Source organism: Rhincodon typus, chromosome 23 (genome assembly GCF_021869965.1).
Source record: "Rhincodon typus isolate 14 chromosome 23, sRhiTyp1.1, whole genome shotgun sequence".
NCBI classification, from domain to species: domain Eukaryota; kingdom Metazoa; phylum Chordata; class Chondrichthyes; order Orectolobiformes; family Rhincodontidae; genus Rhincodon; species Rhincodon typus.
Window position 1 is genome coordinate 940297 of NC_063354.1, and position 24240 is coordinate 964536.

The 24240-nt window shown below is 40.1% G+C and overlaps 2 protein-coding genes across 2 annotated transcripts in view; one reads left to right on the forward strand and one right to left on the reverse strand.

Moving 5' to 3' along the window:
- Positions 1 to 22870, reverse strand: part of atad5a (ATPase family AAA domain containing 5a) — a 52246-nt gene extending 29376 nt beyond the window's left edge. Inside the window, exons 1-10 of the mRNA XM_048610596.1 lie at positions 22719 to 22870; positions 20929 to 21073; positions 17422 to 17509; positions 13496 to 13677; positions 10057 to 10214; positions 9350 to 9500; positions 5617 to 6042; positions 3033 to 3129; positions 1903 to 1988; positions 1222 to 1361 (exon numbers count right to left, since the gene is read on the reverse strand). Of these exons, the coding sequence (XP_048466553.1) occupies positions 1222 to 1361; positions 1903 to 1988; positions 3033 to 3129; positions 5617 to 6042; positions 9350 to 9500; positions 10057 to 10214; positions 13496 to 13677; positions 17422 to 17509; positions 20929 to 21073; positions 22719 to 22853 (1608 nt within the window). The 5' untranslated portion in view covers positions 22854 to 22870. The remainder of the gene's footprint in view (positions 1 to 1221; positions 1362 to 1902; positions 1989 to 3032; positions 3130 to 5616; positions 6043 to 9349; positions 9501 to 10056; positions 10215 to 13495; positions 13678 to 17421; positions 17510 to 20928; positions 21074 to 22718) is intronic.
- The window catches only part of rhbdl3 (rhomboid, veinlet-like 3 (Drosophila)), a 368344-nt gene that overhangs the window by 211731 nt on the left and 132373 nt on the right, over positions 1 to 24240 (forward strand). The gene's annotated exons all lie outside the window — the stretch shown is intronic.

The following is a 24240-nucleotide window of genomic DNA, read 5'->3' on the forward strand; positions in this document are numbered from 1 at the left end:
CTTTCGAAGAAGGGTCTAGGCCCGAAACGTCAGCCTTCCTGCTCCTCTGATTCTGCTTGGCCTGCTGTGTTCATCCAGCTCTACACCTTGTTATCTCAGATTCTCCAGCATCTGCAGTTCCTACTGTCTACGAAAGGGACTTCCTGCTTATCAGAATCATCAGAAACTCAAAAGGCAAGACAAATTAGCTTTCAAAATGAACTGCATACGCTTGTATAGTGTTAGGACTCCAGCTGATGGTCATGCTGGACAAGTCAGTGTGAAACCTGGGTTGACAGACCACAAGTTATAGTTTTCCAATTTGGTTACCATGGCGGTCAGTCACTGAATACATTTCACAAGGGCCTGCCATGTACTTTTAACAAAAGGATGTTTACGACTGACTGGAAACAAGAAGGTATAAACAAGAAGAGATAATTTGGAAAGGTCCTTTCATAACAGTGAAGAGAAAGCGTTTACCCTTTTTAGCCTTCATAGACACAACCTTCACTTTAAAATTTCTTACTCAACTGAAAGATCAAAAGCGTTTCCTTTTGATGAATTTCTGCTCTTTCACCAAATGTGATTCTCTTTGTTACTTTTTCTCCCTGAGACACAAATGAATCCACTGATTTCTCCCTGAACCCAAGAGAAAACGCAGAGCTTTTTGCAGCTACTTTGGGATTACTTTTAGGCTGCAAAACAGCACATCTGCTGGTATGGATCTTTTTTTCTGATCTGAACCTACCTCTAGCTTTTCCATTTCTCTCTTTCATTCACCAAAGCTCAACCCACTAAAGACTTCAGCAATTATTGTACTGGATAGCTTGTCTAGTCATTTAGCTTAAGTTATATCATTTCTTGGAAGTACAGTCTTAACTCAGTTTCAAAAAGAGTTTCCAACATTTAAAAACAAAGATCACCTTCACAGAACTAAAAACCAATCTAGCTCTACTTTAGAACCCAAGTTCCCAGACAATTAAAATCTTCCACCAAAATAGCCAAAGAGAAAAAAAAAAGTACTTGCACTAGTAATTCCTTCATGTGTAGAGGGAGGATGTCCTGATTGCCCACTGTGACTTTGTTGCAAACATCATTTTTGTGTCTGTTCTAGGGTTTCCGCTGATTTGTTGCTGAAGTAAAGACAGCCAATCCTTTATCAAACTTAAGGCATTTGGGGGTAAGAAAAATACCATGTAGGAGAACAAGCTTTACATGTGTACTCAAAATAAGGGCACAAACCTTAAAACCTAACTCCTGAGCACAAGCATAAACTGCAGCAGTTTTCCCAACTCCAGGTGGTCCTGTAATTAGCACGGTATTGCACAAAAAATCCTCATCCTCGGAACTCTCCAAATTAAAGTCACTATTGTCCCAAACATCTGAGAACAGAGGAAGGAAGAACAAACAGATCAGAGATAAAAGCACACATGCTGGGTACGTTAAAACAAAACAAAACAAAATAAATAAAGCATCTGAAAACGAAAAATAGCAAGTAAATATTAAACTCTCAAATTAAAGCTGATGTTACACAAAATTAAAACACTGCTTAATTGAAAAGCACCTTTCAGTGCTAAGACATTTCATTTCTATAATGCTAGTACTTGAAGTAGCAGGGGGTAAGGAGGAACCACTGAATTTGACAGGGTAAACAACAAGAGATTCAATAAAACACCAGGGTGGACAATGATTCTCTAATACTGAATGCAAAGTTTGGTTCTAAAGTAGCATATGCGGACTTAAATTTGATTGTCTAAAAGTATTGACTGATATGATGATATGAGCCAGTTTAAATTAAATGAGGCTCCCATCTCCAGCTTTAGTGATAAAGAGTGCTGGTTCACACCTGAATATTCTGAGAAGCCATAATAAAATCAGGCTCCAACATTATATTGAACGACAAAGTTCAAGAATGTCACATACCCAATTTCTTGTCTTTTTCAGTCTTTTTCTCCTTCAGTTTTTTCTTTTCTTCTTTATCAGCTCTCTTCTTCCATTCCATTAACCAACTGTTTTATTTCCAAATTACAAAAATGTCTGTTACGTGCATAGGACTTGATTCTTATTTTATTCAGAACCCTCCCATGTCTCATGAATACCATATCTAAATTTTGCAATAAATTATATCACTTAAAAGTAGATGGGAATAGACATCTATCAAAAATATAATGGACTCAGTGGCGATGTCTCTGAGCATTAGACAGCTTGTTGATGCCCAGACACAAAGCATGGCATTGTGGTGAAGGTATCCAATGGCTGTCAGCTTCTGAGATACTGAACACCAATGCAAGTCTGTACCTTATGAAAAAAAGGGAAAAGATCAAGAAAATGTGCGCAGAAACACAAATGGAATTAGCTGATGTGTGATAATCCAGAGTAAGAATTCAAATCTCTTCAGTTTGAAACTCTACATGATTCAAAAGTGAAACCGTGAGACTTTTAAGGCAGCTTCCAGGAGACATAATAAACGTACAACTCCAGTTATTCTGTAGTGGGTGAAAGTTGACTATAAGTGTCGACCTTGAAGTTTTGTTTTGACAACTTGCTAACTAGTGTCAAGGTTTTTAGATAGACACAATGTATGCATCTGTATCTGAGGGAAAGGGTAGAAAAGGAGAATTTTCAGTCAAAAGTAGAAAAACTGTTCAGCTATAACTATATTGCAGACGTGATATATGGGAATGCATCATATAATCACTGAACAATAATCAGCATGTATTTTGATTTTCCACAACCAGAGAAAGTGTTTTTGATGTCCATCCTGGTGAAGTCAGTACTGCCAGCTGGCACAGAACCTATCTGATGGCATCAGCACTAATTTTCAGACCTCTACACTCAATGTGCCACCGAGCAGTTCAATCTGAGCCATTATTATTGGCGATTGAATTCATTCTCAGCTCACGATCATCATTCCTCAAATAAGTTTCTGAATCGCACCAATCTGATGGTCTATTCAGGTTGGTACTTTCTGAGACAGGCCTAGGGGTCTTCTAAAGAAACTAATTTTAGGCTGGTCTTATACAGGGGTTAATTTCAGATTGGTCAGTAAATACCTGCGTAATTTCCTGACAGCATTGAGATTTCCCACAAGTTCACTGGAGTGCTGCGGCTGGTATTGCTCTGTCCATAGCAGATCTTCCTTGACTGGGTCTAAAAAGGAAGTTCAATTAGAATTTCAAATAAAGGTTAAAAAAACCGCAGGACTGTTTAATGCAAGGATTAGAAACGCAGAGAGATATTACCAGTACGATAAAAAAAAGACAAAGATTGATCAGCATCTACATTCTTGACAAGTAAGCTTTTAGTCATCTAGGTCTAAGCTGAACAATTCTCTCCCTAAACCCCTCTACTTCTCTCTTCTTCTTTAATTTTTCTTATTATCAGGTGGGACATGAGCGCCACTGGTTGGCCAGCATTTATTGCCCATCCCTAGTTGCTGTTGAGAAAGTGGGGGTGAGCTGCCTTCCTGAACCGCGGCAGTCCACGTACTGCGCAATACCCCTGGAGGGGAATTCCAGGATTTTGACCCAGTGACAGTGATGGAATGGTAAAGTATTTCCAGGTCAGGATGGTGAGTGACTTGGAGGAGTACTTGCAGGTGGTGGTCTTCCCATGTATCTGCTGCCCTTGTCCTTCTAGATGGAAATGGTTGTGGGTTTGGAAGGTGCTGTCTAAGGGTTACGGGTGAATTTATGCAGCCCGTATTGTAAATTGTACACACTGCTTCTACTGAGCATTGGTGGTAGAGGACATGAATGTCTGTGGATGTGTTGCCAATCAAGTGAACTGCTTTGTTCTGTATGGTGTCAAGCTTTGAGTGTTGTCGGAGCTGCACACTCATCCATGGAAGTGGGGAGTATCCCATCACACTCTTGACTTGTGGGGAGTCAGGCGGTAAGTTACTTGCCACCATATTCCTTGCCTCTGACCTGCGCTTGTAGCCACTGTGGTTATGTGATGAGTCCAGTTGAGTTTCTGGTCAATGGTAATCCCAAGGATGTTGATTTGGTGGTGGTGGTGGGGTCGGGGTGTGGTTTTCAGTGATAGTAACATCATTGAATATCATATGTCGTGGGGTGATAGTTAGATTGTCTCTTCTTAGAGACAGTCCGTCATCGCCAGGTATTTGTCTGCCCAAGCCTGGATATTGTCCAGATCTTGTTACTTTTGAACATAGACTGCTTCAGTATCTGAGGAGTTGCAAATGATGCTGAACACTGTACAATCACCAGCAAAAATTCCCATTTGATGGAGGGAAAGTCATTCATGAAGCAGCTGAAGATGGTTGGGCCTAGGATACTACCCAGAGGAACACCTGCAGAGATGTCCTGGACCGGAGATGACTGACCTCCAAAACTATAACCAGCTCCCTGTTTGCCAAGTATGACTCCAAACAGCAGACAGTTTGCCCCCGATACTCATTGATTCCAGATTTGCCAGGGCTTTTTGATGCCAAACTTAGTCGAATGCAGCCTTGATGTCAAGGGCTGTCACTTTCACGGCACCTCTGGAATTCAGCTGTTTTGTCCATGTTTGAACTATGGCTGTAATGAGGTCAGGAGCTGAGTGGCCCTGGCACCTCTACCTTTTCGTCCAAGTGTTTGGTCTCCAGTTTTCGCTTGGCATTATTTTTTGTCTGTTTACGTTCCTGTGGAGTAAGTTGGGAAGTTTGTTTTGTTAGAGGCTCTATATAAATGCAAGTTAAGGGGAGGTAGCAGCACAGTGGTAATGACACTGGACTAGTAATCCAGAGACCCAAAATAATGCTCTGGGGACACATGTATGAACCTCAGCATGAATTCAACAAAAGCCTAATAGCCACCATGTAGTAATTGCCATAAAAACACAATCTGGTTTTAATACCTTTTAAGGAAGGAAATCTGTCATCCTTCCCAATCTGGCCTGCAGGTAACTCCAGATCCAGAGCAATGTGGGTGATTTAACTGCTCTCTAAAATGGCCTAGCAAGTCAAGGGCAATTAGGGATGGGCAACAAATACTGGCCCAAGCAGTAATGCCCACATCCCATGAACAAATGAAATAAGGTTGTTGCTGCATTTTAACACATGTTGAGTATAGGTCCCTCACACACATCAAATTCACAATTCTATTGAAGGGTCTGAATGGAAAGAACAACTAGAAAGCCAAATCGACCCCTTCACTTTCTCACATCTTGCAGCACCCAGGTGAAGGGCAGAAATGACAAAAGCCTCGGAACAAGCTCTCTGCTTCTCACGTCAGGAAGTCCAAAATAAATTGGGATAAGGCTGCCCTTTTCTCTCTTCACACGGGTACAGCATCCATGGCTGTTCATTGAGTAATATTACAGGTTACTGGGTGAATTATTATGTCAATGTTTAGCTCCACCCTCTCCAGAATTCAGCTTTAAAGATTTTAAGTATAGAAATTAGCTCAGTTGCCAGCAGTTTTTATTGTGTTTTTTTTTTGTTCTGTTTCAGTTATCAAAGGTTTGGAGCTATGGTATAAATGCAGCCGATGAACATATCAGGCAAGATCTGTGTGAATGACAAGGGAAGCCTCGGGGGCTGAAGAGTCTCACTCCTGTTCCTATGTACTTGCAAAACACATGGATTTCACTAAAAACCTAAGGGCTACTTAGAAATAAAAATTAAATTACCATCAGAAGTAGCAGTTTCCCCCATCTTTGGTTGGTCAGTTAGTTCAGGAACTCGTGATACAGCGGTCATATTCTGTATTTCTGCTGCTCCAGTTTTACATTTCAACTCTTGGTGCTTTTGCTTAACCGCTCGCCTGAGGCTAGTTTTGGAAACAGACACATCATTCAGAGTTTGGGCACCCTTGCTGTTTCTCTTCGTGGATTTCTCACATAGTGCAGACATTGCTGGAGTGCATTCATCCCCAGGGAAAATAACTGAGCTCAGGTCACCGTCAAGTGTTTTCCTCCTCTTTTGTTTCTGTTGTTGTCTTTCTTTCTTTCTCTTCCTTTTGCTGAAAGATTGTTGTGAACTGCTGCACAGAGGTAACATTTGTTGAGGCTCAGTATCTATCTCTATCACAGAAATGTCCAATTTATTTGAGGGTCCTATGAGTTAAAAGAAAAATATGTGCAAAGTTGCAAAGCAGCATAAATAACATCATGCATGCAACATAAAGCTGCAAACCCAGACCTTCTCACAGACACAAAATGCAGATTCCCTCAGGCACATTGCCGTGAGAAAATGCAGAATGGACGAACGTCAAGATCTCTCTAATTCATGTGATGCCCTGAAAGCAAACTGACTGAAAAGCTTGTGTAACAGGTTACAAACAGGTCACTAAGGTAATTAATGAGTCAACCGATTGGTATTTTGTGCATTGCCGCTTTTCCTGAATTCATTTGCACTACTTAAAATAACCTGCAAGAAACATCTGTTACAGTAAGCACAATAATAGTTTGCAAACCAGTGTAAACACATGGGTTATTCTTAATATTCCCTGTTGAGCTGATTTATGGTAAAAGGTGCACAATCCAAGAAAGGTGCAGTACACATGATGAAAATGTTATTGCAGCGATAACTGTTAAAAGTTCTTGGCTCTCATTTGTTCAGAAAAATATAGAAAAGAAAGAAAGAAGGATGGCAGAATTGGTTAAGGAGAGCATTGCAATGCTGGAGAAAGAGGATGTCTTACAGGTTACAAGGACAGAATCAATTTGGCTGGAGCTAAGGAATAGAAGTGGTGTAATTACATTGCTCTAGTCTATTGTAATCTACAGACCACCAACTAGTTGAAAGGATGTAGAAAAACAAATTTGCAGAGAAAATTACAGAGATGACAACATTTTGGAATAGTTATTATAGGGCATTTTAATCATCCAAACGTGGACTGGGTTACTGGTATGTAAAGGTCCTGGTGTTCTTGGATTGTGTTCAGAAGAACTTCCAACAGCAAGATGTGTCCAATTCAACGAGAAAGGATACATTTTTGGATTTGATTCTTGGAAATAAGGTGGGCCAAGTGGATATGTTGTCAGTGAGGAACATTAGGAGATAGTAAGCATTATATTGTTACGATTAGCATGGTGGTTGAAAATATCAGTGGTCTCTCCAGAGTAAGAAAAATCAATTGCTGGAGAGTCAACTTCAGTGAACTCAGAACAGATCTGGGCTAGATTGACTGCAGCAAAAGGTTGACAAGAATAATTGTAAATGAGCAATGGGTTACTTCAAAAAGAAAAGATAACTCAGCTATAGTCAAGGTATATTCCCCCAAAAGGGAAGATGTATGACACACAAATCCAGAGTTCCCAGGATGATAAAGAAAATAGAAATTAAGATAAAGAATTCACAAAAAGCTTATGGCAGGTGTTAGGTAGAAAATAGAATGGGGAGTCAAAAGAATACAGAAGATTCAGAGGGAAGGTGAAAAACATATTAGAGAAACAAAGAGAAATTATGAGAAAAGACTAGGAGCCAACATAAAAGGGAATTTCACTATCTTCTACAGGTATATAAACAGTAAAAAGAGCGGTAAAGGAAGAAGTAGGGATTAGGAACAACAAAGGAGATTTACACTTAAAGGCAGGGGTATGGCCGAGGGATTAAATTAATACTGTGCATCTAACTTTAGCATCTAACTTGGTGATGGAGGAAAAAACTCTGAGCCTAGAAGGTTTGAAAATTGATATGGAAGATACGTTGGATAGACAATTGGTCCTTAAATTTGACAAAGCATCAGATTGAACATCATACCCCTGTTCAAAAAAGTTTGCAAGGATACGCTCAGCAATTACAGACTGGTCAATTTAAGATGAGTTGAGGGGAAGCTTATAGAAACAAATATATGGGTTAGAATTAGGATTGTAAGAGATCACATCTTTTTACTTTTTTGGACTATGGACTAAAAATGAAAAAAAAGAACACTGCTTTAAAAGGAGAGAATATAAGGATTTGTTTGCCACTTTGGGATAAACAAGTGAAGTTAACTAGTGCACATAAGACACTGTTACTCTTTTGGGGCCAGTGTGCCCAAACAAGCTGCCTGTGTGGGTGGGTGTGTGCGTGAGCGAGCATGCATGTGTGTCTCTGTTCAGACATTTCTACCAAAAGAAAGGCTTTTGACTGGATTTTCAACTGACATCAGTTGTTGAGAGTTCAAGACAATATAGCATAGCAACAAGCCTTTGATTCGTCAGGCTGCATTTATCATTGCATTGCCTGGAAATATGGTGGAGGCGGGTTCAATTGAAGCATTCAAGAGGGCACTGGATGATTATTTAAATAGAAACAACTTTGAATAATATGGGGGAAAAGGAAGCAGAATGGCACCAAGTCATGATGTTCACATGGACATCTGGTGTGGGTAAGATGAGCCAAATAGTTTCCTTCAATAAGTAACACTTCTGTGATTCTGTAAACTTAAATGGAAATGACTATTACGAGGGGGCATTATTTTAAAGGTGATTGGAGGAAGGTATCGGGGAGATGTCAAAGGTAGGTTCTTCACATAGAGAGTGGTGGACATGTAGAATGAGCTGCCGGCAGTGGTAGTGGAGTCAGATACTTTAGAGACTTTTAAGTGACTCTTGGATAGGCACATAGAGGATAGTAAAATGTAGGGAATGCAGGGTAGACTGATCTTAGTAGGATTATTGGTCGGCACAACATCATGGTCCGAAGTGCCTGTACTGTGCTGTACTGTTCTATGTTTTATCTGCTGCCTTACAACCCCAGTTTCAGTTCAATTTTTCTGCTAAACGAGGTTTATCATTTGATAGCATATGGAGTGAGCCAAAAAAAAAACTTCGTAGTAAGATGCCTCTGTTCAACCCAAATCATGTCTGATGTTTGAAAGACACATTTCATTCTATACAGTATAGTGGGTTTATTTAGCAGACTAATTGATGATTTTGAACCTAAGAATACTGAATGTTAAAATCCTGAAAACATGCAACATCATTCTACCTTGTAATTTAAACATAGCTGACGGCAAAAGATCTGATATCGCTGACCTGCAGTTGTTGACTCGCTCACCGAGCTGGCTTGTTTTCATTCAGACTTTTTAAACTGGGACAACATAACCGTAGTAGGCCAAGCCAAACATAGACACGCATGGGAATTCCTAGAGGCATGGTTATCAACCCATAATGCAATCAACAAACACGTAGAATTGGACCCTATATACAAAATCATACAGAACAAAACCGGAAATGACTGTACTCACCATAATCGACCGGACGGTATAAATTACAAGCGGAGTAGAACAACATCGCTTCATCGCAAGCCTCATTGTTGATGTTACCTAGCATGGTGATGAAACGTCTGAACGAAAACAAGCCAGCTCAGCGAGCAAGTCAACAACCTCACCCACAACCCGAGCTACAAGTCTTTGCAAAAACCTTAATCACTGACCTGCTTTGACAGTCTGTGCAAGATGTTCATTTCGTTTTTGCAGTAATGGTTTAAAAAGTTTTCGTACAGGAAACTCTGGATTGGATGACCTAATCTCTTCAAGTAAGCACTTCTGGATGTCCTGGGAGAATTCTGTCCTCGAGGTAGATAGCTGAAGAGTAGAAGTAGAAACTTTAAAACCATGCAATTTCTCATTATGAAAGACAAAATTTTCGAAAGGCGATAATCCCCCACAAGCTCTTCTATGACAGCAACCAAATTGTGCACAGTAAGCTTCCACAAAACAGCAATGAAATAAATGACCAGAACAATCTGTTTTGTGTTGTTTGTTGAAGGATAAATATTTTCTAGGACCTCAAAATAATTCCCATCCTCTTCTGCGAAAAGCACAGAGGGATATTTCAAGCACAAATGGGATCTTGGTTCGATATTTCAGTAAGAAGTCTTGATCCACACCCTTCTGATTCAGAGGTGAGTGTTACACAGAGCCAAAGCTGACAGAAAGACAAGTAACCTACACCCAGGTCTCTGCTACCAGTATTCTGAACTCATGTGCTCTGTTGGCTCATCCTCCATCCCTGTGGAAGAGGCCTTGGCCTCCAACGTGACACAGGAGACACTGCAAGCACAATCTCAACTGAACTGGATCATAATTAAATATAAATTCAACAAGTCAAAGTTTGAAAAGCACCACAAGACAAACTAACCCCAGTCCAAGATGCAGCAGTGTTGAATGTGTACTTCATTTCAGAGAAATCTCCAAGCGTAATGGCGTCTTTCAGAATTCTTTCTATTCCTTCGTTCATATCCCGGAGGTGGCTGAGAATAGCAGACTTGGGCCAAGCTAGATCCCATAACAATGAAACTAGACAACAAAAACAAAACTATGCTCATTTATTGTAATAAGCCAGAATTATTTTATGAAATTGTGACATGATCTCACAATTTGCAAGTTACTATATTCCAGAGCATTGTATTGGAAGAATGCCCAAAAGTACTCAAGGTAGATTTTACCATGGACATGATATAGTATGATTGCGACTTTCCATTTGAACAGTCTACTTACCTCCTCTTCAACTAAACATACTGAGCTGAGTAAGTGCATGACTTGAAAACTGCTACACAAGTGTAGCAGTTTTAATTCTTTGAAGAGGTGACCAAACACATGGATGAACGTAGAGCAGTGGATGTGGTATACATGGATTTAAGTAAGGCATTTGATAAGGTTCCCCATGGTAGGCTCACGCAGAAGATAAGGAGGCATGGGATAGGGGGAAATGTGGCAAATTGGATTCAGAATTGGCTGACCCTTAGAAGACAAAGGGTGGTAGTGGACAGAAAATATTCAACATGGTGCTCAGTTATGAGTGGTGTACCACAAGGATCTGTTCTCGGTCCTCTTCTATTTGTGATTTTTGTAAATGATTTGGCTGAAGGGGTGGAAGGGTGGATTAGTAAGTTCGTGGACGATATGAAGGTGGGTCGAGTTGTGGACAGTGTGGAGGGCTGTTCTAGGCTACAAAGGGACATTGATAGGATGCAGAGCTGGGCTGAGAAGTTGCAGATGGAGTTTAACCCTGAAAAGTGTGAGGTGATTCATTTTGGTAGGACAAACTTGAAAGCAGAATACAGGGTTAACGGAAAGATTCTTGGCAGTCTGGAGGAGCAGAGGGATCTTAGGGTTCATGTCCACAGTTCCCTGAAAGTTGCCACCCAGGTGGATAGAGCTGTTAAGAAGGCGTATGGTATGTTAGCTTTCATTAATAGAGGGATTGAGTTCAAGAGCCATGAAGTTATGCTCCAGCTATACAAAACCCTGGTTTGGTCACATCTGGAGTATTGTGTCCAGTTCTGGTCGCCTCATTACAGGAAAGATGTGGAAGTGTTGGAAAAGATGCAGAGGAGATTTACCAGGATGTTGCCTGGAATGGAGGGAAGGTCTTACGAGGAAAGGTTGAGAGAGCTAGGGCTTTTTTCTTTAGAACAACGAAGGATGAGAGGTGACTTGATAGAGGTGTACAAAATGATCAGAGGTATAGATGGAGTGGACAGCCAGAGACTTTTTCCTAGGGTGGAGGTAGCTATTACGAGGGGGCATAGTTTTAAAGTGAGTGGAGGTAGATATAGGGGAGACGTCAGAGGTAGGTTCTTTACTCAGAGTGGTTGGGGCGTGGAATGCATTACCAGAGAGGGTAGTGGAGTCGGCCTCGTTAGGGGCATTTAAGCGGCTATTAGATAGGCATATGGATGATAGTATAAGGTAGGGGTGGAGGTTAGATAGACCTTAGGATTAGGGTAAAAGTTCTGCACAACATCGTGGGCCGAAGGGCCTGTACTGTTCTATGTTCTAAGTGCATTTACAATTGCACAACTGGATAGTTTTCAGTATATGTAGAAATGATGTGGAAGGAGATCAGATCTTGAAAGCTGTCATTACAAGTTGAAGGAAGTTATCACCTTTCAGGATATCTTGGCAATTCTTCCAATGTAAGAATTTATTTTTAAAATACATTACTAAGGAATGGACTCTGTCACACAACAGCTCAATACTGGGATGAGAATTGATAGCAAACTGAAGCGTTTAGCTAAATAACTTCATGTAAGGGCAACAAGTCAGCTATTCAAATAAATCATCCTTTTGTGGTTTGCATGAAGTTTTCTTCCCCCCCCCCCCAAATAATAGCATCATGGCAAATTGGAATGGCAGGTATATTGATCAACACAGCCATGAAAAATTCAAGAGCTGACTCAACTTTAGGGCCATTTTGAAACTGTAAAATCGAAATGGCAGAAATATTTTGTTGAAGGAAAAACTGAGAAAGTGTTTACAAATACGTAAGATTGATGGGCAGGAAAATACTAGTTGGTCCATCAATTTGTCTTTCACATTATGATAGATAGGCTGTTTAATTATGCAAAGGTTAGAGTGCTGGAGATGTATCTAAAGATGCTTTTGCTTCAGTTAGGTAAGAAAATGAGGATATTAATGTAGAAAGAAGCCATTTACCTCTCATTTCGTTACACTGCTATTCATGGTTGATCTTATCTTAAGTATTAAGCTTATTTTGTCTCTACATCCTTTTGATAGCCTTAACTAGCAAAAATCCATAGTAATACTACAGCATTTTTAGTCAGCTTTGTCACACAAATACGAATTCTGGTCATTAGCCTGAGCAATGGATCATCGTTAATTATTTGTACATTTCACCTTAGTGTGGAATAAAACATCCTGGAACCCAGTCCATTATTGTTAACTTAACCACCTTCTGAAAGTTTGAAAAGTTATACATGATACACATGACAATCAGATCCAGCTCACCAGGGAATGAAATTGTTAAATCTGAATTATGCTCATGTATTTATAAAACAACTGAAAACAGTCACAGGAGTGTAATGAGACAAAACCAGAGTTAGAAATGATATCTGGTCAGGGCTTAAGAACTTGGCTATAAAGGTGGGATTTAAGCAGGGAGTTAGGGGAGGGGTGGGGGGTGTTCAGAGATGTTTAGAGAGAGAACTCCAGTCTGTGGGGCAAAAGCAAAATGTTGGAAATCTGTACTAAATGCTGAAAATACTCAGCATGTCAGGTAGCATCTTTGAAGAAAAACAGGATTAACATTTCATGGCTGGGACCTTTCTTCAAACCCATTTTAGTTTTTTATTCCAGACTGTGGGCCTAGAAGAATTGAAGCACAGCCAACCAGTGATGGAGTGAAGACAGGGAGGCAGGCAAACACCAGAGGTCAAAGATGGAAGAACAAGCTCTAGAGAATTATAAGGGGTTAAAGAGATAGCAAGGGGTGAAGTCACAAAATAAACAAACAGTAAAAATCTTAAATTGGTCAATGGCTTTCCCTCAAAGGATCGTCTGGCTTTGAGGGGTGGAGAGCGCTGGCTGATGGTGTCAGGGTTGGAGATTGGTTAATGCTACATGCAGGCTACAGCATATGGGGAAGATTCGTCTTTGATTGGAAGCTGCTCTTTTTCTGTCCCTTCTCATATGTTTGTAAATTTACACTGGTTGAAAGGTATTTGCATCTTAAAAACATAATCAAAATATAAAATGCAAATTAAGAAATACCATTCCCCAAATTTGCTTTGTAAACACACTGCCAGACAACTCTACTCCAAATTTAAAAATCTCACCTTGACTTTTTTGCTGAACATGAATAACAGTTTGGAAAGCAGTGCTTGCAGCAGAGCAGACCTCTACCACTGCTGCTGTCTTTGCTATGTGTTTTTTCAACGTATCTGGTAATCCACTCATCAGAAACTGACGCTTAGCTCTAAGTTGTTCAGTCTCCTGAGAGTTTTCGGAGCCATTACAACTTCGTAAAACAAACAAAAAGTTGTATTAGATTTCTTGATGACATAAACCACACTCTTTACAGCTAAAGATTTTCTTTTTATTGCTCTCTCTCACCATTTCAGCAAGAATTGGTTATATATAGAGGCAGCCACTGAACAGGAGTAAAATATGGTGTCTTTGACATGTTGGTGAACAGTTTCTGAGGTAGGAAAAGATATTACAATGGTTGTTGGTATTTATATAATAATTAGTAATTAGGAAAGAAATGACACTAACAGGAATAGGTAGTCATCCAACACATTGAATATGCTGCATAATTCAAATAGATAATGTCTTAACTTTAATCTATCTTCAATGCTGTGAAATTCATCCCTGAAGAGGACTGATAGACAGAGGGATCTGGGTGTACAGGTACATAGGTCACTGAAAGTGGCAACGCAGGTGGAAAAGGTAGTCAACAAGGCATTTGGCATGCTTGCCTTCATTGGCCAGGGCACTGAGTTTAAAAATTGGCAGGTAATGTTGCAGCTTTATAGAACGTGAGTTAGGCCACATTTGGAATAGTGTTCAATTCTGGTCGCCACACTACCAGAAGGATGTGGCGGCTTTGGAGAGGGTACAGAAAAGATTTACCAGGATGTTGCCTGGTACGGAGGGCATCAGCTATGAGGAGAGGTTGGAGAAACTTGGGTTGTTCTCACTGAAATGACGGAGGTTGAGGGGAGACCTGATAGAGGTCTGTAAGATTGTGAAGGGCATGGACAGACTGGACAGTCAGCAGCTTTTTCCCAGGGTGGAAAAGTCAGTTACCAGGGGCCATGGGTTTAAGGTGCGAGCAGCAAGATTTAAAGGTGATGTATGAGGCATGTTTTTTTACACAGAGGGTGGCGGGTGCCTGGAACTCGCTGCTGGGGGAGATATTGGAAGCAGATACTATAGTGACTTTTAAAGGGCATCTTGATAAATACATGAATAGGATGGGATTAGTGGGATACAGTCCCCAGAAGGGTAGGGGGTTTTAGTTGTGTCGGTGCAGGCTTGGAGGGCCAAAGGGCCTGGTCCTGTCCTGTAATTTTCTTTGTTCTTTGAAATCCCCAACACTCTTGCCTAACAAAATTTTCACTGTTTAAATTTTTAAATTGACTCCTAGCCTCAGTACTTTTTAGGCAGAAAGTGAATAGTAGTAATGTCATTGGCCTGGTAACCCCTGGGTGCAGACTAATGAAAACAACAAATGCTGGAGACCGCAGCAGGTCAAACAGCATCCATGGAGAGAGAGCAAGCTAACATTTCGAGTCTAGCTGACTCTTCTTCAGATCTGAAGTGAAGTGTGGAGGGGACAGCATTTATGGTACAGTTGGAGGGGTGTGTGGGGTTGGTGGGGTACGAAGTGCAGGGGAGAAATCAACACATCTTTTCTTCCCAGCACGCTATACCTCACCCCAACCCACTTCTCCAACTATAGCATAAATGCTGCCCCCTGCACTTTTCACTTCAGCTCTGATGAAGAGTCATCTAGATTTGAAATATTAGCTTGCTCTTTCTCCATGGATGCTGTCTGACCTGCTGCGATCTCCAGCATTTGTTGTTTTCAGTACAGATTCCAGCATCTGTAGCAATTTGCTCCTACATGGCGCAGACTAATGGTCTGGGAACATGGGCTCAAATCATACCATGGCAGCTGGTGGGATTTAAATTCCATTAACTAAAAAAAAACTGATATTATAAAGACAGAATGATAACCAAAATATAATCAAAGTTGAGGTACTTAGTTATTTGGAGACTGGAGAAAAAGGGAAGTGGGCGAACACCTGAAAAGCAGCTGAGAATTGTTACCTATGGGTAATTCACAATAGTGTCTGTGCTAGCTCACTTATTTTCATTCCCTGCCTTCTCCACGTAAACCAGCACATTTATCACTTTCCAAATTACCTCCAACTCCCTTGGAATGCTTTGATTGAATCTGCTGCCAAACTTTCTGACTGTACATTACAAAACTAACCACCACTTGTAAGAAAAAGTTTTTCCTCAAATCACTTCTGCTTCTTTCACTGGTTACTTCAAATCTGTGCTCTTTTATTCGCAATCCTTTCACGCGTATGAGCATTTTCTCCAAATTTACACAGCCCACAACTCCAAGGAGATTTTTAAAATTCATTCACAGAATGAGGACGTCCCTGGATGGGCTAGCATTTATTGCTCATCCCTAATTGCCTAGAGGGCAGTTAAGAATCAATCACATTGCTGTGGGTTTGGACTCAGATGTAGGCTAGACCAGTAAAGATGGCAGTTTCTTTCCCTAAAGGACATGAGTGAACCAGATGGGTTTCTCTGACAATCCATAATAGTCATCATTGGACTCTTAACTCCAGGTTTTTATTATACTCAAATCCAGCATCTGCTGTGGCAGGATTTGAACCCGGATTTCCATACCATTAGCTGAGATTCTGGATTACATTTTTGAGAAGATTTGTAACTTGGGTTGTGGATGAGGTGTAGACTTGCTCGCCAAGCTGGTGCGTTTGACTGGAGATGTTTCGCCACCCTGTTAGGTAACAACATCAGTGCACCTCCGGTGAAGCGTTGGTGTTGTCCGGCTTGTTATTTATATGCCTTGGTTTGCTGGGGTGGTTGGCATCACTTCTGGAAAGCAATCAAACACACCAGCTTGGCGAGAAAGTCTACAACCTCATTCTGAATTAACAGCCCAGTGATAATACTGCTTCCATACTTTGAACAGTTTTATTAGATTTTTTTTTAAGTTTTTTGACACGCCAAGGAAAACATGCCAAACCTTTCAATCTATCTTCATAAACAAATAGCTCATCTCTGAAGCCACTCTCATAAACCTCTCTTACACTCTGTCACACCCTTCCTAAAGTGCAGTGCCCAGAACTGGATGCAATACTATAAAGTGTCTTAAATGAGTTCAGCATACCCTACTTGCTCTCAAACTCTATGCACCTACTAAGAAAGCGCAGGAAACCATATGCTCAATCTGTACTTTCATTTCTTATTTAGATATACACCCAGTGCCCTCTGCTCCTGCAACCTCTCCCTTTAGAGTTGTACACCTCTTTTTATGTTCTCTTTCATTATTAAGGGGAAAGACAAATAAGTGAGGTTAATCAACAGCAAGGAGGTTATGAGTTAGCTGTATATAACTTTAGTTAGGCACAGCTGGAGTCCATATACACTTCTGGTCATCACACTATAGGAAGGATGTTGGCTGGGCTGGAGTGATTCAGCTGTGAAGACAGGCTAGATAGGCTGTTTTCCTTAAAGCAGAAAAGGCTGAGTGAGTGACCTGATTAAGATATACAAAGTTCCAAGGGACACAGTAGATAGGGAGAAATGTAACCCTCTATTCAAGGGAAACAATTCGGGTCACAAATTTTAGACAAGGTGCAGGAGATTTGACAAAAATGTTTTTCATCCAGAGGTTTGTAGGTATTTGGAATTCACTGCCTGAAAGGGTGGTAGAGGCAAGAACTCAAGACATTTAAGAACTATTTTGATAGACACTTGAAATGCCAAAACTTACAAGGGTACAGGCCAAATGCTGGAAAATGGGATTACAATAGATGAACTTTTGATGACTGGTGCAGACTCAATGGGCTGAAGGGCCTCTTTCTATGCTGTAAAATTCCATAACTCTGACGCTTCCAGAAAGCTGGCATAGGCACAGTGGGCTGAATGGCCTCATTGTGTGTTTTTTTTGGTTCACTGAAAAGGAGACATACACTGCTAATAGTATAGTTACCTGTTATCGTCGTCAATGGTGATTGGTCCCGATGGCACATTTTTGACTGTTTTTTTACCACAAAATATGGAAGCAACCTTGAGTTCAGCTAAATCAAAACAAAACAAACTTAAAACCACGTTCCTGAATAATAAAAGCAATTGCGTGCAGTGAGAACATTCTGGTTGTAGAATGGCTTGCATGTAATGCATAGGTCAGATCGGAGAAAACGTTTAAAACTATTCACCTCTCAAGGACAGTTAGGAATGGACAATCATAATCTCTTTTGTGTGGTGCTCACATTCCATACATGAATAAAAATAAACCTTGTTTTATCTACCGATATCTATATCGTCACATTTGATATAAAGGATTTCCACTCACATGGGGACAGTAGAATGGGAGAGTTTTTAGCAGCAAGACATTTAGCCAAACTGCAAACAATTTGAGCGCAAGGCAGGATAGATGACAGGTTTCAGACTTATTAAAACCTTGCATTAAAAATCACAGTCAAAGAAAAAGAATAGGCCACTCAGCCCTTTCAGTTTGCTACCATTCAATAAGATCATGGCTGATCTGACTTTAACCTCAACTCTACATTCCAGAATACCCCTGACAATGTTCCATTCCCTTAGTAATCAACAGTCTATCTACCTCTGACTTAAAAATATTTAAAGATACTGCACTCACTGCCTTTTAAGGAAATTCTAAAGACACTCAAACTTCTGAAATTTTATTTTACCTTGTTCTTACGTGGGTTTAACGATGACTGCTAGTCCTAGATTCTCCCACAAGAGGAAACCCCTCTCCACTTCTACAGGGGCAAGCATCCTATGGATCTTATGCTTCAGTTAAGTTACCCACGAATCTTCTAGCGTTCTAGCCTTTCCCATGAGGCAATTCCCTCATTTCACTTATTTGTCTTCCAACCCTTCTCTGAATTGCTTCCAACACACTAACATCCTTCTGTAAGTGCCGTGAACAGCACTTTATGTAGTATTCCAGATGCAGTCTCACCAATATTCTTTATAACTGATGCATAATCTTCCTACTCTTGCATTCAATTCCCTTCCCAGTAAACCATAACTTTCTATTAGCTTTCCTGATTGTTTGCCCTACCTGCACACTAACCTTCTGTGATTCATTCATGAGACTTCCAGATCCTTCTGCATCTCAGAGCTCTGCAATCTCTCACCACTTAGATAGTATGCTTATTTTTTATTCTTTCTGCCAATGTGGATAATTTTGCACTTTGCAACAGTATACACCATTTGCCAGATTTTTGCCCACTCACTTAACCTATCCATATCCCTTTCTAAGAGGTCCATAGGCTACTCTCTCAAAGAGAGATGACTGGTGTAGAGTTTAACCTGAGGTTCACCACACCTCAAGTGGCAGGCGAGCTTCAGGTGGGACCTTCATAGTAACCTCAGCTGGTACAGAAATTGAACCTGTACTCTTGGCGTCACAACATTGCAAACCAGCTATCCAGCCAACTGAGCTCCAATCCCTTTGTAGGCTCTGTCTGCCTTCTTCATAACTCAATTTCCTATCTTTGTGTCATCAGCAAATTTAGCTACCATATCATCAGTCCCTTCATCTAAATCACTCATGATGTCCTGCCAACCTGAAAAAGGCCCATTTATTCTGTCTGCTTCTTGTTAGCCAGCTACTCTTCAATGCATGCCAATATTTTACCCCCAACACCATGAGCTTTAATTTTCCGCAATAACCTTGATTTGGCACCTTTTCAAGTAGTTTCTGGAAACAATACATCCACTGGTTCCCTTTGCTTCAACAGCACAAGTTACTTCTTCAAAAAATTCCAATAAACTTATTAAATATGATTTCCCTTTGACAAAACCATATCAGCTCTGCCTGACTGACTTGAACTCATCCAAGCTGCCTGTTATAATGTCTTTCATAATAGCTTCTAATATTTTTCCTCTGATTGATGTTAAGCTAACAGGCCTGTAGTTTCCTGGATTATTCCTCCCTCTCTTTTTTTGAATAAAGAAGTTCAATTAGCTATTTTCCAATCTAAAGGAAACTTCCCTGAATCTAATGGGTTTGGAAAAGTCAAACCAACTCATCAGTTATCTCACTAGCTTTTTCTTTTAAGACCCTAGGATGAAATCCACCAGGTTCTGGGGACACGTCGATTCGCAATACTTGCACTGATTTCTGAATAGTTAATTAAAGACTAATTCAATCTTTTGGCATTGTTGCATTTTAAATAAACATGGCTAGTTAGCTTCAAAGCTTTAAAACAAAATACTGTAGAATCAAGTTCACAAAGAAGAATAAAGAACATTCTTAGTTTTTAATGTTAATAAAACATTGGGTTTTTTTTCAAAAAAAGGTCAAGCAGTGCTCAGTCTATGTCACCAGTAAATAAGAAACAATGGCTTAAGAGCATGCTACAAGAATACAACATACTTGAAACCTCTAGATAACGTCACAAAGGACTGCACAGGGTCAGGTTTTCTATTATCATTCTAAAGACTAACCAAATTGAATTCCAACACAACATACCCTATTAACAAACTCAACACAATGAAGTCTCTTCATTATGAAGTCTGTTTATTTTTAGTAAAGTGTGCTAATTTCTTAAATGCAAACAACTTTGGATTCTCACATACTTTGGTCACTTCCAAAACTATTCTACTTCTCTCCTGGCTGGTTTTCCATCCACTTCAGCTCTTTCAAAACTCTACTGCCTATACTTGATTTCCACTGCGTTCATTAATCATTAACTGAACTGTATTTACTCCTGGACTTCCAGAGTCATGGTATCACTTTTCTCCATTTTTAACCTCCAATAGCTTTCCAAAATTACACCCTCTGCTCCTCTGACCTTGGCATGTTACATGACCTCCACATCCCTTCACTCCACCAGAAGTAGCAATGCCTTCAATCATTTATACTCCACCTTCCTAAAATTAAGTAAAATTTACATAACAGAAACAGGCTGTTCAACCAAACAGGTCTATCACTGCGCTTATGCTTCAAACAAGCCTCCTCCTATACTACTTTACTCAAAGTTAACAGCAAATCTTGCAATTCCTTTCTTGCTCATATTTATATAAATCCCCCTTAAATGCATAGAAACACAAGTAAATAATTTAGACCATTAGGTATGTTTTTGCCATTCAATGAGATCATGTGACTTAGAGAAAACACTTGCCCCCAAATCCTACCAGACCACAGGGCTGCCCTTTCATTAGACATAGACAACAAATGGCAATTTAACCAGATGGGCATCATGCGTCAGGAGGGAGGAGAAGTTAAGAAGGAGAACGCTTCATGGTAACCTTAGTCCAATTGGACCCAACTGTGGCATCGCTCTGTATTGCAAACCAGCCATCCAGCCAAAGGAGCTAACTGAGCCCCTGGCCTCGGCAGCTTAGGAATATGAGAAATGACTTTTATAAAATGACTTTGAAAATAAAACAGAAAATCTACAGATTGGGAACCATCAGGATTAAAGAATAAAATAATGGAAAATTTGTGTTACAGCGTACTAACCTACAGTCCTCTTGGTTGTTGATATGCCACCTGGATTCTTTCCCAAAAGATCACTTAAATTCCTCAATTTCTTGGATTTCTTTCCGTGTTCAATTGTACTGACAGAGTCACTGTCTGCACTTGTATTCCAATTAGTTGCCAAATTCTGTACAAAACAATTGCAAGAAATTTAGAAAGTGGCAATCAGGCTGTAGTGGTGAATGAGACACAGACCATCAGAAGTAAGATCACTATTTCAGTTATCATAGGCAAAACCAGAATTCTACTAAAAGGCTTCAACCAACGGTACCAAAAATAAAACTCTGTGCTTTGGCAGCAATCAGGAGTCTCTGTAAAATAGTACAACTAGTCGGTTAAAAATAAAACAAAACATTCAGAACAGGAGTGATGAAAATAGACTCTAAATGCAATGATTCGCCTTGGAACAAAGCGCCATACAACCATTTATATATTATCCCTCCTCTCTTAAAGCACTCTGACTGGGAAGATGGCCGAGTTGCAATAACCTGGAAACATTTGTAATGAATGACAGTATTCTCCATTAATCTGATTTGCTGTTTGTGGAACCATGTTTACTTGCAAAACAGCAATTGCTCTTGGAAGTAATTCACAAATTTACACGTGCAAGTTACTTCCATTTCTCTGTGGGCGGCTGGTTTATCTTCCAACTTCAACGTAATTCCTATTGTCAAGTTAAAATTGAGAGATATCTCAGTAGAGTAAATATAGGGAGACAGATTCCTCTAAAGAAGTGTTAAGTCAAGACCTACCCTGAGGAGGAAGGCACTCAGCAGGGACAAGGCCATTCCCGACAGAAAGTCACCATAAACCACTCCTGCACATCTCATTTTGACCAGCATTAATGATGGCTGGGAGCAGGACCCCAAGACCATCCTATTGGATAAAAACAAATACCACATGGTGTGTTTTTTTTTGGGTGGTGGATATCAAAATGCCAAAACATAACTTTGGCATACCGACAGCTGGCTAACTGCAACGTTAGTTATTGTTGAAAAGTACCTTTCCAAAGGAAAAGATAAATTTAGGTGATTTAGAATAGTTGCATTTTGCAAAATTAAACCAGATAAAAGCCCTGAGCACATCAGTTTGCCCAGTTAGAATGTTAATGAAGTAGCATTACACAGATATCCAGCACAGAAATTGAAACATCAGCTTAACCTGTCCCTGTGCTAGTGTTTATTCATGAATCTCCTCTCAGTCCTCACTAGCATCACTCATCAAAGGATTGATTATTCTTACCTGATCCGTTTATTCAGCTCCTCCCTAAATTTATTTCTGCTGTTGGCCCCACTTATTCCACTTGGCTTCAGCACTATATTTTCGCTGGTCTCTGGGTAATGAAGCTTCTCCTAAATCCTCTACTGGACTTATTATTGACCATCTTATATATATAGTCTCTAACTTTGTTCTCTTACCAGTGAATACATCAAGGGCCAAAGTAGATTGACAGATGAAGAATTCAATAGTTCACAAATACTTAACTCCCAAAAGACCCCTTCAATCAGGAATAATCACATTTTGCATTAGATTGTAACATTTCAAATGGCATTCAGAAATATTTATCCATACACTGACAGCCTTTTGTGAACCCTCTCCCAACGTCAAACCAGATGGTCAAATTCCAAACAAAAAAGTTACCTATTTGGGATAGTTTATCCTTATGTATTTGATTTTATGATTTCTCAAACTAAGACAGAATACCAAATTACACTGCCTGCTTTTGAAATGTTATTTTAGTTTCTTTCATGAAAAACTTGAAACGCTAATACCTCAGCCCCATGATATTTCTCATCAGATTTGGCCTGCTGTCGGGTTGATCGTCTCAGTGGTGTAACAGATTCAGCGGGACTTTGGCACTTGCTCCGTGCTTTCGCTTTTTCAACCAACTTCTTTGCTTTAACCATGTGCTTGGATCGGCACATCCGCTAAATAATAGAATCATACCATTATGTAAATGAAAGAATAAAGATCTTGCACTGGTGTCACAACTTCTACAGCTGTGTGACAGCCTAAAGCACTTCAAAACTTCTTAAAGTGCTGACACAGTTAGAAATATAGGAAACCTGGATGCTAATTTGCAATATTGGCCAGTTAACTGGGAAAATACCCAACTCCTTAACAGTGATGTAATCTGTTCCATTTACCCAAGATGGCCAATGTGAGTTTTACTATAACACCTCATACAAAACTAAGCACTTCTGACAACAAAGAGATGCAACAGCATAGTGGTATTATCACCAGACTGTTAATCCGGAGACCCAGGTAATGGGGGCCTGGGTTTGAATCCTGGCATAATTTGAATTCAAAAATTTTTTTTAAGAGTCTAATGATGACCATTGTCAACTGTTGGAAAAATTCATCTGGCTCATTAACGTCCTATAGGAAAGGAAGCTGCCATTCTTACCTGGTTTGGCCTACACGTGATTCCAGATCCACAGCAATGTGGTGTACTCTTAAATACTCTCTGGGTTGGGGAAACAACCCCAGCCACCGACACTCACATTCCATGAATGAATAAAAACAACATCTCCCAATAGTGTATTGAAGTGTCAGCCCAGATTAGGTGTTTTGAGCTCCTAAGTGGAACATGAACCTATATTCATCTGGCTCAAAAGTGAGAACGCTGAGCCACAGATCAGTGGCTTACACCTGTATGAATTACAGCTACATGATTGCCACAAATACAAAAAGCCACGCAGAGATATTCCTGATCTGGTAGAATCAGTTTCATAACAATATGTAAAACTTTAATCAGATGGCCCCAAATCAATGAATAAACAAACAAACAGTCTCAAAATCAAGACATAGAACAGTTATGGCACAAAAGTCGATTAAACCCATCATGTTTGCACTGGGATTCTGCAAGTGCAAATCATGTAGTCCCATTCCCTGCCAACTTTTCCCTTTGGCCTTAAATTGTTTTCGCTTCAAATAATTATCTAGACCTCCGGTGAATCTACCCCAGACTCTAAAATGGATGATTCTACATCCTAATCATGTATTGTATCAAGGGTTTTCTCTCATGTCACTATTGTTTCTTTTCTCAATCACCTTAAAATAGCATCTTCTAGTTCACAATCCTGTTACTTCTGGTAGTAGCTTCTCCCTCTCTGTCCAAACCACTCATGATTTTGAATACCTCTCACCTTCTTGCAGGATAACAGTTCTAGTTTATCAATCGATCCTCATAGAACATAGAACATAACAGCGCAGTACAGGCCCTTCTGCCCTCGATGTTGTGCCAACCTGTGAAACCAATCTGAAGCCCATCTAACCTAAACTATTCCATTA